At 41.0% G+C, this 27,455-nt stretch overlaps 1 protein-coding gene across 1 annotated transcript in view; it reads right to left on the reverse strand.

Annotated features, from left to right (window-relative positions):
- Window positions 1-2,245: 2,245 nt before the first annotated feature.
- Window positions 2,246-27,455, reverse strand: part of NDUFA9 (NADH:ubiquinone oxidoreductase subunit A9) — a 34,842-nt gene continuing 9,632 nt past the window's right edge. Inside the window, exons 4-11 of the mRNA XM_004778266.3 lie at window positions 25,652-25,743; window positions 24,374-24,515; window positions 18,961-19,063; window positions 14,764-14,831; window positions 13,512-13,588; window positions 7,852-7,947; window positions 5,160-5,226; window positions 2,246-2,541 (exon numbers count right to left, since the gene is read on the reverse strand). Coding sequence (XP_004778323.1) covers window positions 2,371-2,541; window positions 5,160-5,226; window positions 7,852-7,947; window positions 13,512-13,588; window positions 14,764-14,831; window positions 18,961-19,063; window positions 24,374-24,515; window positions 25,652-25,743 — 816 coding nt within the window. The 3' untranslated portion in view covers window positions 2,246-2,370. The remainder of the gene's footprint in view (window positions 2,542-5,159; window positions 5,227-7,851; window positions 7,948-13,511; window positions 13,589-14,763; window positions 14,832-18,960; window positions 19,064-24,373; window positions 24,516-25,651; window positions 25,744-27,455) is intronic.

The raw sequence follows: 27,455 nt of genomic DNA on the forward strand, positions 1-27,455 counted from the left end.
GTTCACTAAATACAGAAGCTGGTACCAAGAACAGTGGCGGTGCTCACAGTGTTTTGGTGACCAACATGACCCCTCCCCTGTGATGACAGGCCAGTTTACATCTGTGCCCATCGTGACCACCTAGCGGAGGCGAGAAAGCAACAACTCCCTCATGCCTTCTGTATGGCTGTGCACACATCAATACACAGGAGTGCATGTTGTTTTATTATGTACTACTTCCACTTCCTGTTTGTACTAATAGGACATTGTATTTTGATTACATGTTGTAGAAGCTAGGGCTTTCATATCATATCAGGATAATAAAGGACACATTAGAAAATACAGGAGGTGTTGGCCATGACTGGAAAGAAAAACTATCTTGACTGAATCATGGTTTTTAGAGAAAGCAAGTATGTGGCACCATGAGTTATGATACAAATGAGAAACAGCACTGCTGGAACATGTAGATTCTGTAAGAAAAGATGCTCTATATTATAGAATTATGATTTCTTTTCAGAGCGCACCCGCCCATCTGTGTGCCTACCGGCTGGCTTGCGACCAACCAGGGTGTCATCCGAAATAAGTCATCTGCACTGAAGACAAAAAGGAAAGCTGGTATTGGGTTCATTTCCCTAGAACACGATTCTCACATCTTACTGTGTAGAATAAACTGCCATGTTTAATAAAAATAAAATTGCTGGGTCTTTTTTTCTAGAGATTCTGATTTAAAATGTCTGGGTGGGGGGCACCTGGGTGGTTCAGTGGGTTAAACCTCTGCCTTCGGCTCGGGTCATGATCCCAGGGTCCTGGGATCGAGCCCTGCATCAGGCTCTCTGCTCAGCAGGGAGCCTGCTTCCTCCTCTCTCTCTCTGCCTGCTTGTGATCTCTGCCTGTCAAATAAATAAATAAAATCTTAAAAAAAAAAAAATGTCTGGGTGGGCCTCAGCCATCTGAGTAATGGGAACGGCCCCACTCAGTTACAGTATTTCTGCACATTGGTGCTTTTCCACCCATGTGCATACACATCTTCCAGGGTCCTTTCTAAAATGCAGATCCTGATCCAACAGGTAGGGCCTGGCATTCCACATTGCTGCATGTCTTTCCTTCTTTCTTTTTCTAAGATTTGCTTATATGAGAGAGAGAGAGAACGTACATGAGAGGGAGAAGGGTGGGGAGAGGGAGAAGCAGACTCCCCACTTAGCACAGTGCCCGACACGGGACTCAATCCTAGGACCCTGATATCATGACCTGAGCTGGAATCAAGAGTCAGAGGCCTAACTGATGGAGCCTTCCAGGCACCCCAGGCATTCTGGATTTCTAACGAGCTCCCAGGTGATACAGATGCAGTTGGTCCATGATTGCACTGAACAGCACACTTCTCTCCATCTGGGGACAAAAGATTCTGCAGCACGTGAGAGTGCAGGTAGAAAACTCACCCTCCACATTCATGCTCCTTACTCTGTGAGGACAAGATGGACATTACCAGAAGTGAACAGGGTTTTCCTCGTCACCCCCATCATACTGACCAAGGGGCTGCAGGGCACTGGAATGCAGGGGCCAACCTTGGGTCATCACAAATGGTAGTCTGCTGGCTTCACCACAAATGATGGGAGTTTTTAATCGTACTGCACTGAGGGACTTGCCCTCACCACACCAACTGTTCACATGGATCTTGGCTGTGATGTTAACAACTTTTATAAAAAATTTTAATTCCTAAGCATTGGCATTACCGAACAGAGCCCCGGCCTTGCCTCTGCACAGGAGAGAACCCACCCGCACCCACGGATCTGAAATCACCTAGATGTTGTCCAGACAGCAGCAGGACAAAGGCCTCGGGGAGTTCAGATCCAAGCAGAGGACTGAGGAATTACTGCAAGTCACTGGAGAACCCACGTCTACAGACAATGTTTCTACATGTACTACCTAGTTTTTTAAGTATATGTAGATGTCATTAAGACAAATCTTTGAAAATACCTTAAGTGTGAATAATTCAGGTTAGTTATGGGACACTATATACCTTCTCAGTTAATAGATATTAAAAGACAATCACATATCACTTGGGGTCATCACAATAGCTGGACATTAAAAAGGGGTCTTTATCTTCCAAAACAAATGCCAGAAATAGCCTGACATAGGGAAATTCAAATCCTTCAATATCTCAAAGAATAAGTGATATGTATCATTATTAAATATATATTTAAAGAAATTATGTATATAAATGACTGAATTTCTCATCTTATAAGTGAGGAAAGAAAAAGCTGCAGAATTTATCCTCAGGTGATTTAATAGACGGATCTTATTCATTATATACAGGATTTTCTAACGACAGTGGGCTGGTCACCAGTCGGGTAAACCAACAGACACAGAAAGCCCAGGGCAGCACAGGGGCCACTAAAAGTTGACAGTCTTGGCTGGCTTCACATCTTCAATATCGGACAATAGCCAGCGGTAAGTACGGTGGCGCCGCAGCACCTCGATGGCCTTGAGCTCCAGGGGTGTGGCCTGAATTCCAAGGTCTTCCAAGCCAGGCAGGTGAGGCGACAGCATGTCTGTGATGTGAAGCTGTGGACACACAGAACCACAGAGAACTCTGAGAACTGATCAAGAACACAAAGTGCTATCTCACTGACCCCTGAAACACTCAAGCTGGCCGGAGTCCCATTACCAAGACTTGTTTCCAAAGGACACATGCTGGTTTTGATTCCTGGACCTCACTAAAAGTAGACCACAGAAAAAGAGCTTTAAAAAGAAAAAGGCAAGGTCACCAAATATCAGCGTAAAGGTCCCCAGCACTACCACGAACAAGGAACACTGGGTCCGGATGAGCCATTCCCCAGACTGAATGAGAAATCAATCTGCAATGGAGAAGCGCCAGCCACATCGTCACAGTGGCTTCACAGGAGGTCCAGGAAGAAAATAAAACAGAGGCTAATGCAGAACCAGCCCATTCCCCAATTCTCCCTTGTGCATGGGCTTCCTGCTTCCATTTGTACTGCTACATTAGGGAGATAATTGGTGTTTATTCCTTGCTAAGAGATAATCCATTAACCTTTGTGCTTCTACTATACTTTGCCTGGTTGACCGATGCTCACCACAGATCTAAAAACACCAAACCCATCTTGTTTGTAGAGGAGGAGAATGAGCTGGAAGACTTCCACGATCTCAAACCATCCACAAGGTGCATGAAGAGAATCAGTGTGTATATAGAGCACCTCACTCCTACATCCTCCCCACCTGACTAAGGCTGCAATTTTTACTGAAATGCTAAGAGGCAGCCTCCAAATCGAAAGCCCATGTATTTATCAAAGCCCACTCCATTATCAGTGTAAGAGGCACATTTGCACAAGACACGCTCAAGTATTTGGACAGTCAGTCCTCTTGTCTGGCTTTTCAGGAATGTAGAAGGGATATCTCGAAAACAGTCTCAACTTTCTGGACACAGCTGATCAGAAGGGAGGATCATGCCTGTCCCATCCACATCTGTTCCCCAAGGGCTACTTTCTCATCTTCTCTCTGTTTTAACTTTTAGGTAACACTCAGAGGATCATTTGACTATTCTTGTTGAGAAAGGTCAACAGGTCTTCAAATGTAGAGACAATATGGAATTTTTATTTTATTTTGTGTTCTTCTTCAAAACACTTCTACATGCAATGTGGGAGACTAGCATGGGAGACAGCAAGACAGAAAGAACCAAAGCTGTGTAACCCAACACTCTGTAAAGGGACAAAACAGGCAGCCCAAAACTGGTCAAGAGAATACGAAAGGAATAACTGACCTACTTGGATTAGGGTAGGCAGAGTGGAGACCTTTCTTTAAGCCAAAAATGTTCAATGCTATTACATACACTTTCAGAATACAAAGTTGGAAAAACAAAAACAAAAACAAACAAACAAACAAAAAACCAAAGGGCCGGGAGAAGCAGGAGCAGTTAAGAGTTGGCATATATTTTGAGGGTTGCCTGAATAATACCCGCTGATGGTCTATGGCTGTGCTCCACAAAACAGCAGCCGCTGGACAAATGTGGTAGTTTTCATTTAAGTTTAAATTATTTAAAATTAAATAAACTTCAAATCTTATTTCTTCAGTTGCACTAGCCACTATTTCAAATGTTCAACAGTCGTACGTTGCTAGTCTCTATGTTTTGAACACTGTAGATTACAGAACATTTCCATAACTGCAGAAAGTTCTGCTGGACAATACTGGTTTAGACTGATAAGAGAAAGTAATAAATCAAGGGAGAATTCCTAAATTTTTGGCTTGAGCAACAGAGAGAACAGTGATCTCATTAATTAAAATGAGAGAGGCCAGGAGAGAAGCAGGTTTGCAGTTCTAATTGCGGAGATGTTAAGTTTCAAAAAACTGTTTTAGATCCGAATACATTTAAGAGTCTGCAGCTGGGAAGGGTGAGGAGCAATTCAAGGCTGGAGATAAAAATGCAGCCTTGAGCTCACAGACAGCAGCTGGAGCATGAGATGAGGGGAGAGTCGTTCAGAGGTTAAGCAAAGATACAAAAGGGCTGAGGACAGAGCTTATCAGTCCCCCAACATTTACAGATCAGGGAGAAGAGGGTAAACCAGAAAGAGAAACTGAAAAGCATGGCCGAGTGAGAGGAGGAAAAAGCAAGGGAATATGGAGATGGCCAGAAAACAGACTGGCAAGTGAGGGTTCACAGGGAGAAGGGATGATCATAGGTAGTCCGGATCACATATAACCTGGAAAAGAGCAGTTTGTGGGGAGAAGTGGGAATAAAAGCCTGAATGGAGTGGGTTAGAAAGACTGAGGTAAGCAATGGTTAACAGCAGGAACAGAGAGCTCTTCTGAAGAGTTACGACTCAAACGGACCCAGACAAACAGGACGGTGGCTAGAAGGGACAAGGGAGGGCTTCACCTTTAAAAAAAAATAGAGCCCTGAAGGCATGTTTGTGTGCTGTTGGGAATGATCTAGCCGAGAAGGAAAACAGATCACATCTGAGAGAAGCCAAGGGAGCATCCCCACAGCCCGAGAAGGCTGAGGTGGGGTGAGTTTCACGGCCCAAGCTGCAGGGCTTGCTTCAGATAGAAGGATAATGGACAACAGCATGCAAATAACCCAGCAAGCAAACAAAAATCAATTCTAACTTATCCATCTCTGTAGTTCTCTGCCCAGTACCTGGCCGGAGAGATATTCATCACATACTCACCCGCTCCACTTTATCCCTTGTCGTCCAGGGTTCAAACGGACTCATTTCAAAGAGTCGTGCTACCCACCTAGAAAAAGGAATAAATATGGCGCATGTGATAGCATTTCCACACCCAGTACTCAAGCTGGCCTCCAAGAAGCACCGGGAGAAAGGCTGCCATACAGGTGGAAGCTCACTGACTGTTTTGTTTTGTTTTGTTTTTAAAAAAATAACCAATGGGGTGCCTGGGTGGCTCAGTGGGTTAAGCCTCTGTCTTAGGCTCAGGTCATGATCTCAGGATCCTGGGATCGAGCCCCGCATCGGGCTCTCTGCTCAGCAGGGAGCCTGCTTCCCCCTCTCTCTGCTTGCCTCTCTGCCTACTTGTGATCTCTCTCTCTCTCTCTGTGTCAAATGAATGAATAAAAAAATCTTAAAAAAAAAAATAAATAACCAATACCCTGGCACCCCTACATGTGAGTTTACCTTTCCTTTTAAGCTAACCCAGCCCGACTGCCGTAGCTTGTGGCAGTCCTGTTCTCCACGGAAGATACAACAAATCCGAACAAATGAAAATTAAAATAAAGCCGTTACTACCAACAAAATAAACAAAAATATCTGACGTTCAGAGAAGTCAATGCCATCTAATCTAATTTAAACCTCACACATTCAGATATGCTTCTGTTAAAAACACCGGGCAAGCCAAGTAGTAAGGAAGATGCAAATTGTAATCCTTAAAAACAGGGTCCCCCGCCGCAAAAAAAAACAAAAACAAAAACAAAACAAACAAAAACAAACAAACAAACAAAAAATATCCCAAGGGAACCAAAAAACTTGAAAAGTAAGGAGATGCCTAAGACAAATGATTCAAATCAGGAAGCAAACAGAAAACCCAGGACAAGAGTACCACCTGCCTCAATTAATGGCATCTCTCTCTCCACTCTTATGAAAATAGGGTTAAAAAGGTTTTCCTTAACTGCCGAGCTCCTGTTAAGTATCCTCGGAGCAGGGGGTCTCACCCTGAGTCCAGGGAACCCTAGGAATTCCTCAGGCTCCCCACAGAGCACTGGGGCAAAGGCTGGGTGTTCAGGTTCTGAGGACACCCATCACTACAGCTAGAGCAGCTCTGCCTCTATCTGATTTACCTCGTAGGCCTCCAGTGGGTCACTGAATGCGGGGCTCCACAGCTTTCTAAAAACTTAAAAACATCATTCTAGTATGCATAAAAAAATTAAAAAGCAAGCTGAAGATGGGTCAGAATTTCTCCAGGAGCAAATAAAGTCTCAGAGTCCAGACAACCGGTCCAGATGGCACTATACTGGACTATTACAGCATAATTAAAACACGCACAGCAAACCTCCAACTCTGTGCTCTGGCTGGGTGTTAACAGAGAACTTCTATTCTCCACTTCTGTGTCCTCGACAGGCCACTCCGTGTACATATGCCAACTCCACTACGCGGTAATTCTCAATTTCCTGCTCAGCCAAGAAAGCAGCTCCCTGCAGTCTGGCTTATGGCCCCTGAACTGCACCAAAGCCACTATTAAAATGACCTCACTACTGACTCCAGTGGATACTTTTAAGTCCTTCACCTCGTCTGACTTTTCTGTAGCCTTTCATTCCACAAACACTGACAAAGTGCCAAGCACTTCTCCAGGTGTGGGAGACACAGAAGTGAACAAATAGCCAGGATCCCCTTCTTGAAACAGTCATTTCCTCCCTAAAACACCCCCTCCTATCCCTATCTAGGCTTCCAAATGTTTCACTTCTTTCACCTAAATGTCTGATGACTCGCTTTGAGCCTCTTGATAAATTTCTCTGACACTGCAGGTCCTTTAAACAGAGGTATTCCTCGTGCTTGGCCCCCAACTCTAATCCTTCACGTGCACTTTGTGCTCTTCCCTACCCACGTCACTCAGAGTACTGAGGATGAAGGAGATGACTTAACAAACAGAACACCCCAATGAACAGTATCATCACGCTGCAGTCTGCCTATTTTTCCAATACCTGTGTTAGATCACAAGCTTTTTAAGGGTTTAGAATAATATCTTGAGTCTCTAGTGCCTTGCCTCAGACATAGAGGGCATTTGGGAAATATTTGTTGAATGAATTCAGGAGTGAAATGCCATGTTGGTTTGTAAGTCAATCCCTGGCAAACTGGATGCGAAGGTCTCCCCGACCAGACCACGAAGTTGTGACATGATCATTCTGATATTCTAAACCTGCAAAGGGAAGAAGTGAATCAAGAAGCAAGACATGAAGAAAGAAGATAAGGTATCACAAGATCAAGAGTGAATCAACCCAGCTCCTTTCCCCAGTGATGTGACCAGATTGGTTTAATAAAGAAAGATCCTTTCCCACATCTGGGAGAGAGGTTTGAAACAAAGGGAAACCTGATTGTTCCTTTATACAACCTGCTAAGCAAGACACTTCTCCAAATTAAAACCAACGGTTTCTAATGAGAGAATTTGAAGAACTGCAGATTTAACCTCTTAATACACATTGTTTTTCTCACCCACACTAAGCACATCTCCCTTTCTTTGACACTTCTGGTTCTGTCCTAGAGTAACACCAAGACATCAGAAGCACCTCCGAGTTAGAGATTCAGAAGCTCTACTGTAACAAACATTCTCCCTATAACCCTAGATGACAGCATTACAAACAAATGTATGGCGTTAGCTCTATTTTAGAAGGCATAAAAAGAACCACTTACTTACCGATAGGCAAAATGTGGCAAAGGATATGGCAGGAAGGGTCTGTGAGCCACAGCAAAGGCATACTGCACCAGGTCGAAAAGGAGGTACCGATTGGGCCTACCAAAAGAAAATTTGTAGTTCCCCAAATTATTCGCTCCTTGCAAATTTTCTTTTTAAGTTTAACAAACTAACATTTTTCTTATGAAAGACGAAACACATAGCACTATAGTTAATACAGATTGGCACAAAGAAAACTCACCCACAATTCCATCAGAGATAAAGTTAATATATTTAATGCAGCCTTCTCATCCCCTTACAAATACACATTTTTTTGTTTTTACAAATGTAAGATTACACAGGTCTTCCTATTCTGTAATGCCTTTCATTTAACATTAAATCCCAATCACCTTTCTATGTCACTCAATATTCTAGTGCATGTTTAACAGCACATAAATTGCACTGCATACAATCATAACTATTGGATAAATTCCCAGTCTCGGGGATATTTAAGTAATTAAAATATATTTTTCTTTTATGAGATAATGCTTCAATGGCACTCTTACAGTAAACATTTGTACTTATCCATAATTATGTATTTACAGTGTATTCTACAATGGAATTGGCTCCAACTATGCTTGGAAAATTTAAAGCTTTTATTGAATATTTCCAAACTGCCTTCCAAAAAGGTCGTATCAATTCACATAAATTCACATAAAATGCTAGCAGCCCCCTCACCAAAAAGGAGTTTAATCATAAAACTGCTGCCAATCTGCCCTAATAATGGTACCCCAACATTCTGATTTGCATTACTTTAATGATAGAGATTTTTTTTTCTTTATATAGTTTTGGCCACATACACTTCATTTCTCTCTTTCTTCCTGAAGCCCTATCTACAAAGAATGATTTCTAAGAATGCTTTATATGGGGGGGGGGGTGCTTGTGCATACATGTGATGATGCGTAGGGAGAGGGGAGAGGAAGAGACAGACTCCCACCGAGGAGAGAGCCTGATGCGGGGCTCGATTCCAGGACCTGGGGACCAGGACCCAAGCCAAAGGCAGACACTCAACTGACTAAGCCTCACAGGTGCCCCAGAATTCTTTACATTTAATGACATAGTTGGAAATATTTTTTGCTGTTTGTATTTTGCTTTTTAATGTTTGTTTTGTGACATACACAAGTTTAAATATTTCACTTAAGCAAAAGTTCTGATATATTTTATGGTTTGATTTTATATTTAGAAAATCCCTCTTAGGCACCTGGGTGGCTCAGTGGGTTAAAGCCTCTGCCTTCGGCTCAGGTCATGATCTCAGGGTCCTGGGATCGAGGCCCGCATCAGGCTCTCTGTTCGGCAGGGAGCCTGCTTCCCTCCTCTCTCTCACTCTGCCTGCCTCTCTGCCTACTTGTGATCTCTGTCTGTCAAATAAATAAATAAAATCTTTAAAAAAAAAGAAAAGAAAAGAAAATCCTTCTTTAGTAACTAGTGACATAAATTCCCACTTTTTTTTTTTTAAAGGATTTTATTTGAGAAAGAGAGCATGAGAGGGGTAGGGTCAGAGGGAGAAGCAGACTGCCCACTGATCAGGAAGCCTAATGTGGGGCTCGATCCTGATACTCCAGGATCATGACCTGAGCTGAAGCAGATGTTTAACCAACTTGAGCCAAACAGGTGCCCCTCTACATATCTTTCTAATGTTTTGAGATTCTTTAATCCATAACATGGTAGATCATTCAGTAAATGGTATTTTATCTTTACCTTATGTAGATATAATACCAGTTACTGAATGATCTACCCTTTCCCCATATTTTGAAATGTCACATACTATATTCTTACATATACCTGAGGCTGCTTCTGTTCCACAGATCTGAACAGTTTTGTCCTGGTATAACCTAGTTTTAATAATTATTATTGCTTATAATACATTTTAATATCTCTTCACCCGTTTGCTTAGACCCCTTTGCCTCAGAAAGTCTGTGAGAGCTCAAGAGCTGAATAAACGTGATTAATAAGCGAGAAACTCCTCATTCTGACACTTTAACAAACAAAAACAAAAACAAAAAAACCATGAAAATGTCAGCGAGGGAAACTATCTGACAAAGGCCTCAAATAGCTTCCTTCAAGTTCCAGAAGGATGTGTAAGGATCACTGCAGGGCATACATGCTATGCCAAAAAACAATCTGTAATCTTCACTACGACAAGCAATACTGGTATCAGGGGTAAACTAATTATATGTAATACACTTGCTCTTCAGTTGCTCTGAAGCACTTTGTGTTCCATTAACTGTGACTCAAAGACCCATTTAAGTGCCTCCACTCACAGAGAAAGGCACACTGAAGCCTGTGTCCTTCCCAGCTAAGCTTTCATGGTTCCGCATTATAGTCATTCCTTTGCAAATACCCTCAGCAAAACCTTGCCCCCAGCTGTCTCTCCACTATACTAGCATAGCCAAGTCCCTCTTCTGGTTCATACAAGTATCTGTCTTCCTTGTGTCAGAACCCCAGAAAGACAGAATTGGAGAAATAATACAACGGGACTAACTGACTTCACCTATATTTCTGATCACTAACTTCGAACAGAAGACTCTGTTCCGCTGTGCTACCTTACTCTGCTCTCCTAAGAGCTGTTCTTCTGTGCTCCCCGGGAAAACTTCCTGTCTTTTCCCCAGTCCCTCAAGGTTTCCATATACCTCTCTGACCTATCCCCTGCCTTTTAGTGGATGATCTCCCCACTTATCATCATTTTCTTAACAGAGCCTTCTGAAATACAAAAGTTTTTCATTTTGGTGGAGTCTATTTTTATCATTTTTTATGATTTTTATCACTTTTATCTATTTTTATGAAGTATGCTGTTGATAGCACATCAAAAAAATCTCTGCCTACGGGCACCTGGGTGGCTCAGTCGGTTAAGCATCCAACTCTTGGTTTTGGTTCTGGTCATGCCTCTGGGTTATGAGATCGAGCCCCATGTCCAGCTCCGCACTCAATGCCGAGTCTGCCTGACAGTCTTTCACCCTCTCTCCCCCTCCCCCTTTGCTCCTCGCCCCACTCGCACTCTAAAATACTCACATACACACACACATACATACATAAAATCTTAAAAAAATAAAATAAAATAAAACTCTGCCTCGCCCAAGGTCTAGATCATTTTTCTTCCAAAAGTTTTATAACATTAACTCTTACATTTAGGACTCTAATATATTCTGAGTTAATTTTTTCATGTATTGTGTGAAGTTAAGGCCCCATGTTCAACTTTTTTGCATATGGATCTCCCAGGACCATTTAAGGAAAAGATTATTCTTTCCCCACTGAAGTGTCACAGCACTTTTGTCAACAATCAATCATCTATAAACACAAAGGTTGATTTCTAGACTATCAGTTCTGATAATTCATCTATATTCTATTCTCATGCCAGTATCAGTCTTTATAACTATGGTTTTAGAGTAAGTTTTGAAATTAGGAAATTTAAGTACTCCAACTTTATTCTTCTTTGTCAAATTGGTTTTGGCTATTGTGGATCTCTGCATTTTCATATAAATTTGGAATTCATTTGCCAATTTTTGCCAAAGCAAAAAACAACAAAAAAACAAAAAATCTCCTGGAATATGGATAGGATTGGCTTGAATCAACAGATGAATTTGGGGAAAACTGCCATTTTAACAATATTGGCTCTTTCAGTTCATGACCATGAGATGTCTTTCTGTTTACTTAACTCTTTTTTAATTTCTCTCAGCAGTGTTTTGCAATGTTCTAGATACAAGTCTTATTTTTGTTAAATTTATACCTAAGTATTTTATTCTTTTGATGCTATTGTGAATAAAATTATTTTATTTTTATTTTCAGATTGTTCATCTGCAAATATATAGAAACCCAGCTGCATATGCTGATCCTGTACCTTGTGACCTTGCTGATTTTATCAGTTCTCACATTTTTATGTATATATGGGTCTATAATAGGTATTTAATGAACAAATGATGGATGGACCAAAATCCTATAGTTAAAAACTATGAAAAAACTAGGAGCAAAATTAAGGTCTTATGCTTCTGTCTTCACCTCAAAGTGCTGAGAAATAAGCCAAGTTTTCCCCTGTGCTAAAGAGACAGAAAGAGATACACAGATGCCTAGCTACACTTACGCTAGTCACAAAATACGTACATTGCCATGCCGAGCACTACTCTCCCACCAATGTGCCAAACAAGTATGGCGCACCACAGCCTAGGAAAGAGACTGGAGGTCTCTTTCCCTCAAGGTAAAAAGGGAAAGGGCTAAGAGTTATTTCCAGCAAGTAGTAAGCAAAGTCTGTAAAGACAGTTCTATTTTCTTGTCATTGGAATCCTAGTCTGACTAGGATCAGACGTCTTTGAGTCTAGTGATTTATGGACCCTGAGCTGAACACAGTTTTTGTAGCTAATTCTCCTGGAGTATATAACTATGCTAACACAGTGAATGAGGAACTCAGAGAAAGGCATACATCCTGCAGCTGCTAGATATAGAAATGTAATATGGTTTTTAACACTGACAATTTTACTAAACTAAGCCTTCAACAAGTGAAAAACATAACAATGTATGAATTCATAATTCTCAGAATATATACTATGCTTCCTGGCTTAGAGAGAAAAGCATCTTTTCTCTGGAAGCAAATATTTCTTTTCTTTTCTTTTTTTTTAAACATTTTATTTATTTATTTGTCAGAGAGAGAGAGAACACAAGCAGGCAGAGGCAGAGAAAGAAGCAGGCTCCCCACTGAGCAAGGAGCCCGATGTGGGACTCGATCCCAGGATCCTGGGGTCATGACCTGAGCCAAACGCAGCGGCTTAACCAAATGAGCCACCCAGGTGTCCCTGGAAGCAAATATTTCTTAGAAATTATGCTATCACTTAATTGTTAATCAGATTCTCACCTTTCATGGACATCAGGTGTCATCAGTTTGTTTCATAGGACGATAGGGTTCTGGGCCAATTTTTAGGTGGATTTAGTACCTATCAACCTGGCAGACTGAATCTTTACTTTTTAGTTTTAATTAAGTCAGAAAAGAGGTTCTAAACCCAGCTGAAGCAAGATTTAAGAAAATCAGGCAAGTCACATAGCTTAACTGTGCCCCATGTGTCCTAACAGCAAAGACGGCATATCATGAACGATCAGCATCACAATACACTACTGTACCCAAAACCAGCCATCTCCAACCGTTTGGGCACATTGCGATACTCTATCAAAAGCAATTTAATTTTACAACTGTACTTACTCCCTAAAAGTGTTCTGTTTGTGTTTTTGAATCTATAATAATATCCTTTTATATGTTAAAAACATCACTGGAATAGTACAAAACCATCCTTGGTGATCATTGGACAAAGTATATGTAATAGTCTAGGGCAGTTGGTTTTCTCAGACTTTGATGAGAGAAAAATCACTTATTAAAGCAGATTCCCCAGTTCACTCAAAATTCTGATTTAAAGGAACCATTCAGGAGATTCTGACTATAGCGGACTTTGGACAGCTCTTTGAAACACACTGACCTTGGGGCTAGTGAATAAAATTTCTGGAATAAATACCGTAGAGGAAAAAAACTAAAAATGCAACAAATAAAACTGTAGTGACATGTTTAGAAGTTACTGTTCTTATAAATCATTACAATTTGTTCATTTTAACAGGGAGCACAATTTTAAGGTCAAACTCTAGTCACCTACCCAACGAAGGCAAAAGATTTCCCTCTGGAATCTGGATCCTTAATTGCATTAATAATTCCTTTTGATACATCTACAACCTATAAGAAATCGTAACACATGTTTAAGTAATTGTCAAAGGAGAAAAACAGGGATGGGGAAAGGGAGGGTGGGAGGAATGAAAGCAGGCCACATCAGTCACAACCAAAAAATAAAAAATAATAAAAAGGAATTAAAATAATGGCACTGTCCATTTGAAAAAGCTCCTTAAAAAACCCACTCCTCAAGGCTTTAAATGATCTGCATATTGGAAGGTTCACCTAAATATTTTTTCTGGTCAGCACATGTTCACGCTCAGACGGCTGCTGAGGCCCTTTGACTAGACTGTGCCCACTATCTCTGCAATCTCACCCCTTAACACTCGTCCTAACGCTGTTACCAAGCTGTCACAAATTAGTAGGCAGAATCCTCCGGAACTGCCAATATCCTACTATTCTGACTTGCCCATTTGATATAGGCACATATAAACAGACCCTGTGGTTTTCAACAGGGGTGATTTTAGCCTCACCTGGAAGGCCCTTTTGGCAAAATGCCTGGAGATATTTATAGCTGTCACAACTAGGGAGGTAGTGCTACTGCCATCTGGTGGTTAGTGGCCAGAATGCTGCCAAACATTCTACAACAGCCCCTCCAACAAAGACCAAAATGTCAACAGTGCCACAGATAAGAAAGCCTGGCTTTGACAAGCTCTTATGGAACCCAACATGTTCTTACCTCTGGACCCCTGTACTTCTGTTCCTTCTGCTTGGAATGCTCCTCCCCAACCCCCTTCATCTGACATGCTACTAGTTATCTTTGAGGTCTCACCTTAGATGTTCCCTGTGGGATGCTGTCCCTGACCCTGAAGCCTGGATTCAGTGTCCCTCTGCTGTAATTACATAATCCTCTCCCCATCACAGCACTTACCACACTGCATGACAAATGCTTTGCAAGCCTGCCTCTGACTGAGGCCAACGTCAGGAGAGCAATTTGTGTCTCATTCATATCTCGATGTTCCCAGGGATGTATACAGTGTGCCTGGCACATTCAACTTATTTTTCTTATGTGAGTGAACAAGTGAACGCAGAGATACATGTGCCTCTTAGGTAAACTGAGAGGCAAGCAGTTGGAGCAAGTTGAAAAGAAGAAAATGATGGAGCTACAGGAGTAGATTAAAACCAGAAAATGGATCACCTGATCTGGACCCAGCCAAAGCCCCTTCATCCAGGGTACTTACGTATACTGGTTGTTTCACCGTCTTCTTGCCCAAGGAAATAAGAGGTACACCACCAAACCAGCGAATATCTGGCAGAAGAAAGAGAAGTATGCTAAGAAGTCCTCAACTACTAGAAGCCCACCAAACTCCACATGCTCCAGGTTAGCAGAATCATTCTGCATAATCGAAATAACGGAATAAACATAGCTGACACTGAGAAAGCTAATGGGCAGCCAGGCCAAATATTGAAGGACGTGGAAAGGAAGGGAAAATGGTCAAATGGCTTGGCCACTTGGTGCACGGCCACTCCCAAGACCGGACAATTACTGCACCCCATCCCAAGGAGGAACATGGGAATCAATAGATCAGCAATACATATGGGTAACTCGGAAAGAGACTCTGATAAAAAAATGGGAATTTAGAATATGATGACTACATTACCACAAACATGTGGGAAATGAAAAGATTATTTAATACATGGTGTTGAGACAATCATTTATTAAAATGAGAAAAAAAGAGAGGACGAAAGGGAGGGAGAAAAGGCTTCTATCTCACTATAAACCAAAGCAAATACCAAATGGATTAAAAGTAAAGGTAAAAAAAAAAAAGCCTTACAAAAATTTTTTAAAGTAGACATTATTTATAAAAGCATCAAAAAGAATGAAACACTCAGGAATAAATGTAACCAAGTTGGCTAAAAACTTGCACACTGAAAACTATAAAACATGCTGAAAAATTTTTTTTAAAGATTTATTTATTTATGTGAGAGAGAGAAAGAAAGAGAATGGGAAGAGGGACAGAGAAAGGGGGAGAGAGAGAATGTCAGGCAGACTCCAAGCTGAGGGCAGAGCCCGACACAGGCTTTATCCCACGACCCTGAGATCATAATCTGAGCCAAAACCAAGAGTGGAATGCTTAACCAACTGAGCCCCCCAGGCACTCCTCCTGAAAGAAATTTAATGAAGACACAAATAAATAGAAATCCATCTCATATTCATGTCAAACTACCCAAAGAATCTACTGGTAATGCAAACCCTATCAAAATCCCAATGGTGTATTCTGCAAAAGTATAAAAGCTCCATCTTAAAATTCATATGGAATCTTCAGGGATCCCAAATAGCCAATACTATTTTGAGAAAGAAAAACAAAGTTAGATTATTGCAGGGAGGGGGAGATTTCAAAGCTTAGTACCAAGCTAAACATCAAGATCCGAACAGTGGCATAAAGATGGACATATAGGCTAGTGGAATAGAATAGGGAGAAATAACTTTTATATCTATGGTTAAATGATTTTTTTGACACAGTGCCAAGACCATTCAATGGGGAAATGACAGTGTTTTCAATGACATTAGTTTCAATGATGTTGGGGGAACTGAATATCCACATATAAAAGAATAAAGTTGGACCTTTACCTCACACCATATAAAAAAATTAACTCAAATTGGATCAAAGACTTAAACATAAGAGGTACAACTACAAAATCCTTATAAGAAAATATGGAGGAAAGCTTCATGACACTGGATGTAGCAATGATTTCTTGGCTATGATACTATAAAATAGGAAACAAAAGTAAAAACAGATAAGAAATGAATTTGGGGAACAGAGGGAAGACAATGACATAATTCAGTCCAAAGCAGAAGATAAATTTTGTTTTATTTTAATTAATTCATTTATTCATTTAGGACATTCCCTGCCCAGTGCAAAGCCCAACACGGAGCCTGAACTCACAACTCCTGATATCAAGACCTGGGCTGAGATGAAGAGTCAGAAGTGTAACCGACTGAGCCATCCACGCACCTCAGTGAATTTTATATGTTTTTCATCACAATTTTTCTTAAATTGGAAATTAACATAGAATGTGAAAAGACATGAGCAATCAGGGTGAAAAAACACAAGATAAAAATATCTAAAGTGGATAAATGAACTGTGGTCCATACATAAAATGGAATATTGTTCAGCTATAAAAAAAGAAATAAGCTATCAGCCATATTAAGACATGATGGAAGCTTAAATGCAGAGGCTAAGTGAAGGAAACCAATATGAACAGGCAACACAGCACATGATTCCAACTATATGATATTCTAGAAAAGGCAAAACTATGGAGACAGAAAAAGATGAGTGGCTGTCAGGTATTGGAGTGAGTGTTGCAGGGTAAGGAAGGAAGAATAAGTAGGTCGAGCACCGGAGATTTTTAAGGCAATGCAACTATTCTCTATAATACTCTAATGGTAGGTAGATGTCACTATACATTTGTCAAAATTCACAGAATGTACAACATGAAGAATGAATCCTAATGTAAATTATGGACTTGAGTTAATAAAAATGTATCAATATTGGCTCATCAATTTCACAAATATATCACCCTAATGCCAGGTGTTAATAATAGGAAAAGTGGGTGCCTGGGTGGCTCAGTAGGCTAAGCGTCTGCCTTCGGCTCAGGTCATGATCTCAGAGTCCTGGGATCGAGCACACAATGGGCTCCCTGCTCAGTGGAGAGTCTGCTTCTCCTTCTCCCTCTGCTGTTCCCCCTACTTGTGCTGTCAAATAAATAAATAAAACCTTAAAAAGAAAAAAACAAACAAACAAACAACAACAACAAAAAAAACAGAGAAAACCATTGTGGGCAGAGATCAAGGGGTTAAAAGGTATATGAGAACTCGGTGCTTTCCACTCAACTTTTCTATAAACCTAAAACTACTCTTAAAAAATAAAATCTGGGGGCACCTGGGTGGCTCAGTGGATTAAAGCCTCTGCCTTCAGCTCAGGTCATGATCCCAGGATCCTGGGATCGAGCCCCTAATCGGGATCTCTGCTCGGCAGGGAACCTGCTTCCTCCTCTCTCTCTGCCTGCTTCTCTGCCTACTTGTGATCTCTGTCTGTCAAATAAATAAATAAAATCTTTATAGAAAAATAAAATAAAATCTATAAATTTAAAGCAATGTAATAAGCCAACAACAACAAAAAATAAAAGTAAATATAACAAAAGATGTATACCTTTAATATATAGTCTAAATAAATCAGTAAAAAAAAAATCTCGCAAAACGACAAATACACATAGGCAAAGGCTGTACAAAGAAAACGGAATGAAAAAATATGAGTAGTTAACAAGGAGAAACAGGAAGCTACTGATAAAACTGCACCTCATTAACCATCCTGCTACCTCCTAGTATTTCCTAGTACTTTCTAGTACTTCCCAGGAGGGTCAGAATCCTCTCCTAATACATAAGTGAGTACACTGAGAGGTAATTGATAATTCGAAAGAATCAGAAACTAAAGCTGGGTTCTTATCACAGACTTTAAAAATGTATTCTCCCTTCCCACTCCCACAAATGTACAGAAAAGTTACTTTTTTAACCTGCAAAATCTCAAACTCTCATCACTTAGTCAGGGAGACTGATTTCCTCTGCCAAGACAAGTCAAATCATTACACAAAGAAAGCCTGACAGCAAGCATAACTCGATGCCCAGCCCATGAAAGCAGTTTCTATACCAGTTTAGCAATGGTCAAATTCCTATTTATTACTCCCTAATCCCATTCCACAGAAGTTCCTATTAACAAGGAAGACTGACTGACACAATCTCAGGATCATGAGATTTAGCCCAATGTCGGGCTCTGCATTCAGTGCGGAGTCTGCTTGAGATTCTCTCTCCCTCCACCCCTCCCCACTGTTCATGCTCTCTCACTTTCTCTTCCTCTCTAACATAAATAAAATCTTTCAAAAACGAATAAGCAAACAAGGAAGACTGATTACATGCACCTGACAAACTACAATGCTGTCTCTTTGTCTTTCAAAATCAACATCCAAGGGATCTGGCAATCAGACTAACGTGAGGAAGTAGTTAAGAGGGGCTTCATGCGAAACATGTAAATAAGGCCAACACTGAAGCATTGACTAGTACGGTGACATGCGCTACTTCATTTCAGGAACACACCACTCTTGAGACAGACATTTTCATCTCCATTTCAACATACAAGGAAGCTGCCCCTGATACCCTTGCCACAGCCAGTCTCTGCCTCCCAAGACTGCACTCTTTCTGTGAATCTAAGGTGCTTGTTTTCATAGACAGTAATGAAGACCACACTAGGCACTTCTGGGGGACAGAAAATATACCTCAGTCGGCCAAGTCAGAGAACCAGTTAGCTTGTGCTTAGCTTCAGTATGGTTAACCTGCATCCTCTTCTCTAGTACTGAGAAAGAATACAAGAAAGAACACATACTTGCAAAATGATTGAGGAATCTATCCTCTCTTCCAAAGATGTCCGATGGCTTTATGATAATGGCTTCTGGAAACACATCTCTCACTTCCTTCTCTCCAACAGCCTAAACCAACCAAACAAAAAAACAGAGTTCAGAGATGAGTGACTAGAGCTTGCATTCCTTCCACTATCAGGACGTTACTTGTATTTCAAAGGTCAGTTTCTCCAGATTAAGGTAGGATTCATGAAAGTCAGTTACGCATAATTTTTTTTGCTAAATAACATACATTTTTTTTTGTAAAAACACTTTCACTGATTATTTTATTTGGAAAAAAACAAACAGGAGAAGAAGAAACACAATTCTGGTCATTTGTAGTATCTATCAGCTTTCAATCTGACTCTACTGTCCAGAAGCACTTCATGTAAAAATCCATCTTTCTAGGCCTTTTTGAGCAGGCCCAGTTACTGTCTTCTTTACTTATTTTAAGTTTGTGGTCTTGAAATCTCTGAAATGTCTTTTCATAATTCATTTCACACTGTTTAATATTTCCTTTGTCCTGCCTCTAATGGTTCTTGTTAGGCATCTTCCTATATTTATCCTAGGGAAGCCTACACAGAAGAAAGGAGAAAAATCAGAGTAGAATTTTTCCAGCCTCCATTTTTCTTCCTAACCACAGGTTCCCTGGATGGTATCAACAATATAGCAGGCTGCCAGAGAAAGGAGAGTGTGGTTGGAGGTCACGATATGGAAGTGGCAGCACACATACCTATCCAAAGGAGTGCGGACAGGCCAGGAAGTTTCCTAACCTCAGTACCTTCGCTTGTTACCATCTGCCTCCGAGACAAGGCCTCTTTCCATGCAGGTTTCAGCACCTTGTCCAGCCTTCCTCTCCACCTGCACTGCCACTGAGAGTGACCTACATGTCCAGGTGAACTTAAACCTCTCAGTTTCTGGAGCTTCTCAACTCCAGTGACCTCCTCTCTCCACTTCTGCCCCTTCAACTCATTCAGGTCATGACCCACATCAACAACTGCAACTGCCCTTCTGAAGCACTACATGAAGACATCCTGCTCTCAGACGGCAGTCTCCTGTACTTCTACCTGCTGCTTCTTCATCACCGGTTCCTGAGATGTCTGGTCATCACCCTCTCAGGAGCGCTAGTCTGACGCTACTTTCCTCCACATCAAGCCCTCCTAACTTACCTCAGACTAGATTCCACAGCCCAACTTTTCAATCACTCTCTTACCAATACGATAAACTACCTCAGCCCTTTTGTCTTTACTCCCCACCCACCAGGCAAAATCCCAATTCTGAAAGAACCACATTAGCTTCCTTCTTTGAGCCATGCACTCTCGCTGCCTGTAGAGCTGGAGGAAAACAAATGCACAAAAAATCACAAACTGGACAACTCTAAAGCAAAACAAAAACAAAAACAAAACAAAACAAAAAACCCCACACTACTTAATTAAAAAATGGGCAGAGGTTCTGAACAGACATTTTTCCAAAGAGGACATACAGATGACCAACAGGTACATGAAAAGGTGCCCAGAATCAATAATCATCAGGGAAATGCAAATCAAAACCTCAATGAGATATCACTTCACACCTATTAGCATGGCGATTATCAAAAAGACACGAAACAATGTTAGTGAGGATATGGTGAAAAAGGAACCCTTGTGCACTGTTGGTGGGAATGTAAATTGGTACACCCACTATGGGAAACAACATGAGGGTTCCTCAGAAACTTAAAAATATAACTACCATATGGTCCAGAAACTCCACTTCTGCTAGTATGTCCAAAGGAAATGAAAACACTAACTTGAAAAGATATCTGTATCCCCGTGTTCAGTGCAGCACTATTTACAATCACCACGATACAGAAGAAATCCTTAGTGTCCAGTGGGAGATAAAGGGTTAAAGAAGATGTCAAAAACACACACACACAATATTACTCAGCCATTAAAAAAGGAAATCTTGCCATTTGCAACAACATGGATGGACCCTGAAGGCATTATGCTAATCAAAGTACTCAGACAAAGACAAATACCATATGATCACACTTCTACATGTAATAAAAAAGAAAAGCAAAACCCCATCAAACTCACAGACACAGAGAACAAATGGCCAAAGACAGGGGTGAAGGGGCTCAAAAGGAACAAACTTCCAGTTATAAAAGAAATTAAGTCTCAGGATATAACATATAGCACGGCAACTACTGGTAATAAGACTATATTGTATATTTAGAAGTTGCTAATGAAAGAGTAGGTCATAAAAGCTCTCATCACAAGGGGCTCCTGGGTGGCTCAGTCAGTTAAGCATCAGACTCTTAATTCTGGCTCAGGTCATAATCTCAGGGGCATGGAATCGAGCCCCACATCGGGCTCTCTGCTCAACAGGGAGTGTCCACTTGGCCCTCTCCCTCTGCTCCTCCTCTCGCTCATGTTCTCTCTCTCTCCTTCTCTCTCAAATAAATAAATAAGATCTTTAAAAAAAAAAAGTTCTCATCACAAAAAAATCTGTAACTGTGTGGTGATGTTAACCAGACTTATTGTGGATATCATTTTACAATATATACATATGTCAAATCATTCCATTATACACCTAAAACTAAGATGATGTATGTCAATTACACCTGAATTTAAAAAATCATAAACTGGTGCCATTATGCACTCACTTCATTAATTTTAACTGGGCACTCAACATTTCCCAAGTACTGTTTTCTTCTAATTAGCTATCCTCTCCCGTGACAATTTCAAACATTCTCTATTCTATTCAAATTCCTCCCTTACTATTCTTTTCCTGCCAGTAAATGACTTCACCTTCTCATCCAAAGAGAAGACACTGCAGCAGACAAAAACCACCTTAAAAGTTCCTACCCAGAAAATCCACAACTCTCCCCCTTTCTTATTTCTTACCTCCCCTGCTCCAGGACTCAGTTCCTTTCACTTTCTCAGGAACCTGCCCAACTGACTCTCTCCTTTATCCTCAGTCTCACTCTTGAGCAGCACCTTCTCACCAGCTCCTACACAATGTCAAGACCTTCCACCTTTAAAAAAAAAAAAAAAAGATTCCCAACTCCACATGGTTCTCCAGCTTCTTGCCACCCCCCTTCTTACCAAACCACTTAAAACTGCCATCTGCTCTTACTGTCCCCACCACCCCAAGCTCCTGCTCACTCTTTGCTCACCTGTGCTCTAGATTCTGCCCCAACACTTGCACCCAAACCACTCTCGATCAGACCACAGATGACCTCAACACGGTCAGATCACAGATGACCTCAACACTGCTAAGTCCAAGGTGACTTTCCGGTTCTCACCTCACTCGGCTTTTCACTGGCATTCATAAGCAACTACTCCCTCCTTGTGACACTGTCTTCCCTTGGCTTCCATGACCTTGTACTCTCCAGGTTTCCCTTCCATCTCACCACATCCACTCCTTCTTGATCTTTGTTTGGGTTTTTGTATGTGCCTCCTCGTCTATCAGAGCACTAATCATGAGTATCCCTCTGAGGCCTGTTCAAAGTTCTCTCAATCTACACTTCCTCACTAGGCAATCTTATTCCCAAACACTGCTTCAGTTAACTGGTTTTATATTTTTTAGAGATGTTGTTATTCATTTGGGAGAGAGAGAGAGAGACAGACAGAGCAAGAGAGAATGAGCATGAGCATGTGGCAGGGCAGATAGAGATGCAGGCTCCCCGCTGATCAGAGAGCCCACTGAAGGGGCCTGATCCCAGGACCACGGGATCGTGACCCAAGCTGAAGGCAGATGCCCAACTGACTGAGCCACCCAGACGCCCCCAATTAACTGGTTTTATATCTCCAAACCTGACCTCACTTCTGAGCTCCAGTATCATAAACCCCATTCACCATTGTTACTTGGATGATGGACACACACCTGAAACACAACCTGAGTCCAAAATTGGATCATCCTCTTCCTTCTCTGTATATAGTATTTTTTATCTTTGCTGTGTTTTGGAATTACCTAGGAAGAGTTAAAAGTACTGATGCCCAAGTTCTATCTCCAGAGATTCTATTTTCATTGGTCAGGGTGCAAGATTTTTCAAAGTTGCATCAGCGATTCTAATGGGCAGCTAAGGCTAAGAACCACTGCCCAACAGTCCTGTCCTTTTCAAGTGTCTCTCCCCTTATTTGCCAGCACTACTATCCACCTCGTGGTATAAGCCACAGGACTGGACATCTCTGAATATGCTCCCTCTCCCTCATCCATGTGGTATGAAGACAGTGAGGGTTGGACATGCTGCTAGCCACTTCATGACTATGAGACACAGAGCTTACACAAAAAGGAGGAGCTGAAAGAATCACAGAGGAAAAAAAAAAAAAGAATCTCAGAGAAACAAAGCCAAAACTCTGATGAACACTGGCACCAATGTGACTAAGTCTCCTTATTGCTGGATCTTTCAGATAGAGGGGCCTATAAACCTCCTTCATGTCTGAGCCAGTTTACATTGAATATTCGGATGCTAATAATTAAATGCTCCAAGCTGACAGATGCCCTCTCTTCCCCATTATATGCTATGTCACAGTTCTCTACTTTGCAATACCAGGCGCAAGTGGAATTATTTTCCTCAATGGATTAGAAAATAGACAGGGGCTAAGGCTGTGTCGGTTTTATTCACTACTATATCCCCACCACCTAATACAATATACAGTACACAGCAGATATTTAACACATCATTTGTTCAATAAAAGAATGCAGGGGATCAAAAAGTTGGAGCCACTGGCAAAGAACTCTGTGGTCTTGAACAATCTGACCCAAAGCAGGCTCATGATGGCAGAAAACAAACGCTAAAGACAGCCCCACTGCAATTCCTCGGAGTCCCTGATAATAAAGACATTTCGGGCTACAGAATGACCCCAAATCAGAATAGTCAATCCCTAGCTACAATCTGGATGACAATGTGCTTTCTGGAAGTATAAAAAACCTAAATACTAGATTTCCTTGGCAAATATTTGTCCCTATCATTCTCAGCCTTTCCATTACCCCCCTAAGTGCAGCACAGGACCACGACTAGGCATGATGTTCGAGAAAAAAAGATGGTCTTTTTACCTGTAGGTGACATGGGTAGGATGCTTTAGACAGGAATAATACTCTACTTTTTATGAGGTTTACTATATAATTCTAATATGTCCCAAGCAACCTGCAGCATTTAAGAAGAGGTAAGAATGCTTTATCCATTTCTGAAGCCCCTTACCATAGTTCCCTGCATACAGAAGGCACTCTTCTGTATGTCAGAACACAACACACACATCACACACATCAATCTATTCTGGATACAGAGAATTAGAAACCCGTTTTATTTCCGGATATGTCGGTGAGAAATCCTTATCACTTAACTCATGTTTCAAAGGTTCAAAGGGGCCAAGAAACTCCAGCTCTGGGAACCACTTCCCAAGCCAACTTGTCACTTACCTTATTTCTCAGATATCTAGAAGAGCTTTTAATATCAGCATTCAGATGCGAAACATGAATGAATTTTTCAACTCCAGCTTCTTTGGACACTTGAGCAATTGCTTGGGGAATCTTCACAAAAACATCCTCAAAATCAAAGTTTCTGGAAGAAGGAAAAAAAGGGGGGATCAGTTGAGAACACCTGACTCGGGATTCCAAAGCTCTCTGCAGTAAGCTCGTTTTCATACTATTGCTGGAATTTGTCACAGTTAAACTTTTAAATGGCAATGATTTAACCCAAAGTCAAAATTAATATATATATATGTGTATTTTATATACATGTAAGTTCTACTGCTCATCATCATTGCTGTACATAATTTAAACCTTACCGTAAGTTGTAAATCAGCACACATAATATTCTCTGTCCTCAAGGAATCCCAAGGCTGAGACCCTTTAAGAACAGCTGGCTGCAGTGGTTGGAAAGGAAGGGGAGAGTGTTGGGAGCCGAAAAGGGACCCACTTCTTATCCCTGGGCCTTTGTTTCCCCCAGGGGAAAAAAAAAAAAAAACTAAAAAAATCAGTTACTGGTTTAACCCACTAACACTAACATTACACAATAACATTAAGGCTTAAGCTGTACAAGGCACTGTTATTAGTCACTACAGATTTAAAGTTGAATGAGACTCTCCAAGTCACCAAGGAACTTAGAAAAATGTGCTAAGGTGGACATAGACTTTCAAACTTTCATAAATGTTAAGAAAATGGTATGAACAAAGTGTTGTGAAACTGCAAGGTTAAAACACTAGCTGTTGATAAACAACCCACAAAGTCTAAAAAGAACTGTTTGAACCAGTACTCAAACCATCTTTGATTAATAATGGAAACCCTAGATCTAGAACACTGTTCACACAAGAAAACCAATGTTCAGCTGGATGAACAGTAGGATGGGCAAAATCATCCTGCCTAATCCATCCCAGCTGGACAAATCGAAACAAAGGATCAGCCATTCATGAACCAACTGGTCATTCCTGCAAGCTAATGACACCAACCACACTGACACGATCTCTACTGACTTTTTATGGGCAGCCCATCGCATTGCTCACTTATACCAGACTTACTGCCAATGGCAGCTCCTGAGAGGGGGGGTTTTCAGTATGTAAACAGCTGTTTAATCAATGCTTAATGATGGACTAATTAAAAATGTGATAACTACAATTCCTGACATTAGAAGGTACCCAGCGAATGTCTACTGAGCCCTAAGGCAGCATATGCAAAGAAAAAATAAGAGCAAAAACTTACTTGGTTTCCCATTCTCGCCCAACAAGATTAATGACCACGTTGCTGTGCTTCACTGCTCTGTGGATAGAATCTCTGTTTCTCCCGTCCCATTCCTGTAAGAACAACAGCCAGTCAGATGCAAACATTAGGGCAAGTTTCAAACTAGGCCATCTGTGGTAGGTATAATATGGTACCATTTCATACAGGCTCCATTTATTACAAGAGAAATGGTCATGAGGTCTCCAACTCCCTGCTGATTCTCTGATTCTCCTGGAGATAAACAGGTCACAGTGTATCTATTTTATCCAGGTAATTAAATGATAGAATTAGAAAAGACAGTATTCACTTTTAGTGGGGAACATTCATTTCTGGCCATCCAACCGCCTCCTGCAAGTTTGTAAGGGACTCTGGTTACCAAATCTCCCTTCCTGAAATAGAGCCCATGAGCAAGGATCATTTGGGAGGAAAACTGACTTTCCCTTCTGCAGCAACCAGATACAGACTGAAGATAGGTGGAGTATCTCTGAAAGGCTAACATTAAATTGGGAGCATTCATGACTATTTTCTTTTTTCTTCTTAACTCTTTCCTCTTTATAATCCCAGATCTAGTCATTTCTACTTTAAAGACATGAAAACAACACTCAGGGAGGAGTGACCTGCCTAAAAGTGCAGGCTGAGTCAATGGCAGATTTCAGTGTAGAACTAAATGTCTGAGCGATTCAGGCTACAGTCAGATTGACGATTCTTGTCTGAAATGGGAGACCAGGGATTAAATGACCTCAGAAAAAGGTACAGCATTTTCTGTGTTAAAATGATATGAGGAAGTTGCAAGGCAACGTGGGGGGTTTGGGGGGTAGGAAAAGAATAAATGAAACAAGATGGGATCGGGAGGGAGACAAACCATAAGAGACTCTTAATCTCACAAAACAAACTGAGGGTTGCTGGGGGGAGGGGGGTTGGGAGAAGGGGGGTGGGGTTATGGACATTGTGGAGGGTGTGTGCTATGGTGACTGCTGTGAAGTGTGTAAACCTGGCAATTCACAGACCTGTACCCCTGGGGCTAATAATATATTATATGTTAATTTTTAAAAATTAATTAAAAGAAAAAAAGAAAGAAAAAAAATGAAATTGGATTTTTTTAAAACATTTCAAAGGAAATTAATAAGTAGTAAGAAGTTCTTGGGGTAAAACACTAAGGGGTCTGTATGAGTGAGTGGAGAGAGAGTGAGAAAGGAATGATGTGGAGATGGAGGAAGCAGGCCCACTAACCAACCTGCGCAATTTAGAAAAGACAGGGCTCCAGAAACCAGACTCACGAGCAAAAGATGAAGCCCTCAGCAGAAAGAACTAGGTACAACTGATGAAGGAGATGGGGTACAAGAGACATATAGAGTGACAGCTGGGGAGTCAGACAGGAATTCCATTTGCTTTTCGTGAACTGTGTACAAGGTTATCTCTCCAACCTCCATGGAAAATTTGAAAATACAACCCATATCAAGGGTTTGCTATGAAGATCAAGTAAAATAGACATACAATCTACAGCATGGTAAGTGACATAGCTAATTAAAAAAAAAAAAAAAAAGCAGTTCTACACATAAAGACCTAAAAAAGGCTTTTTTTTTTTTTTTTTTAAAGAAAAGAGGGCAAGGATGAGAAAAAAAAGAATCCAAGAAGACTCAGAGTAGAAAAGCTCGAGCTTGGAGCATACCTGTAAGAATGGTGCAAGAGAGAAGCCTGGAGAAAAAGAATTAAAAGGAAACCAAATTCCCAGGGATAAGGCTCAGGGAGCACAGTCAAATTAGCAAACCAGGTGGTAATTCGGACA

The sequence above is a fragment of the Mustela putorius genome, unplaced genomic scaffold (genome assembly GCF_011764305.1).
Source record: "Mustela putorius furo isolate JIRA1106 unplaced genomic scaffold, ASM1176430v1.1 tig00003988_pilon_pilon_pilon, whole genome shotgun sequence".
Classification (NCBI taxonomy): Eukaryota; Metazoa; Chordata; class Mammalia; order Carnivora; family Mustelidae; genus Mustela; species Mustela putorius.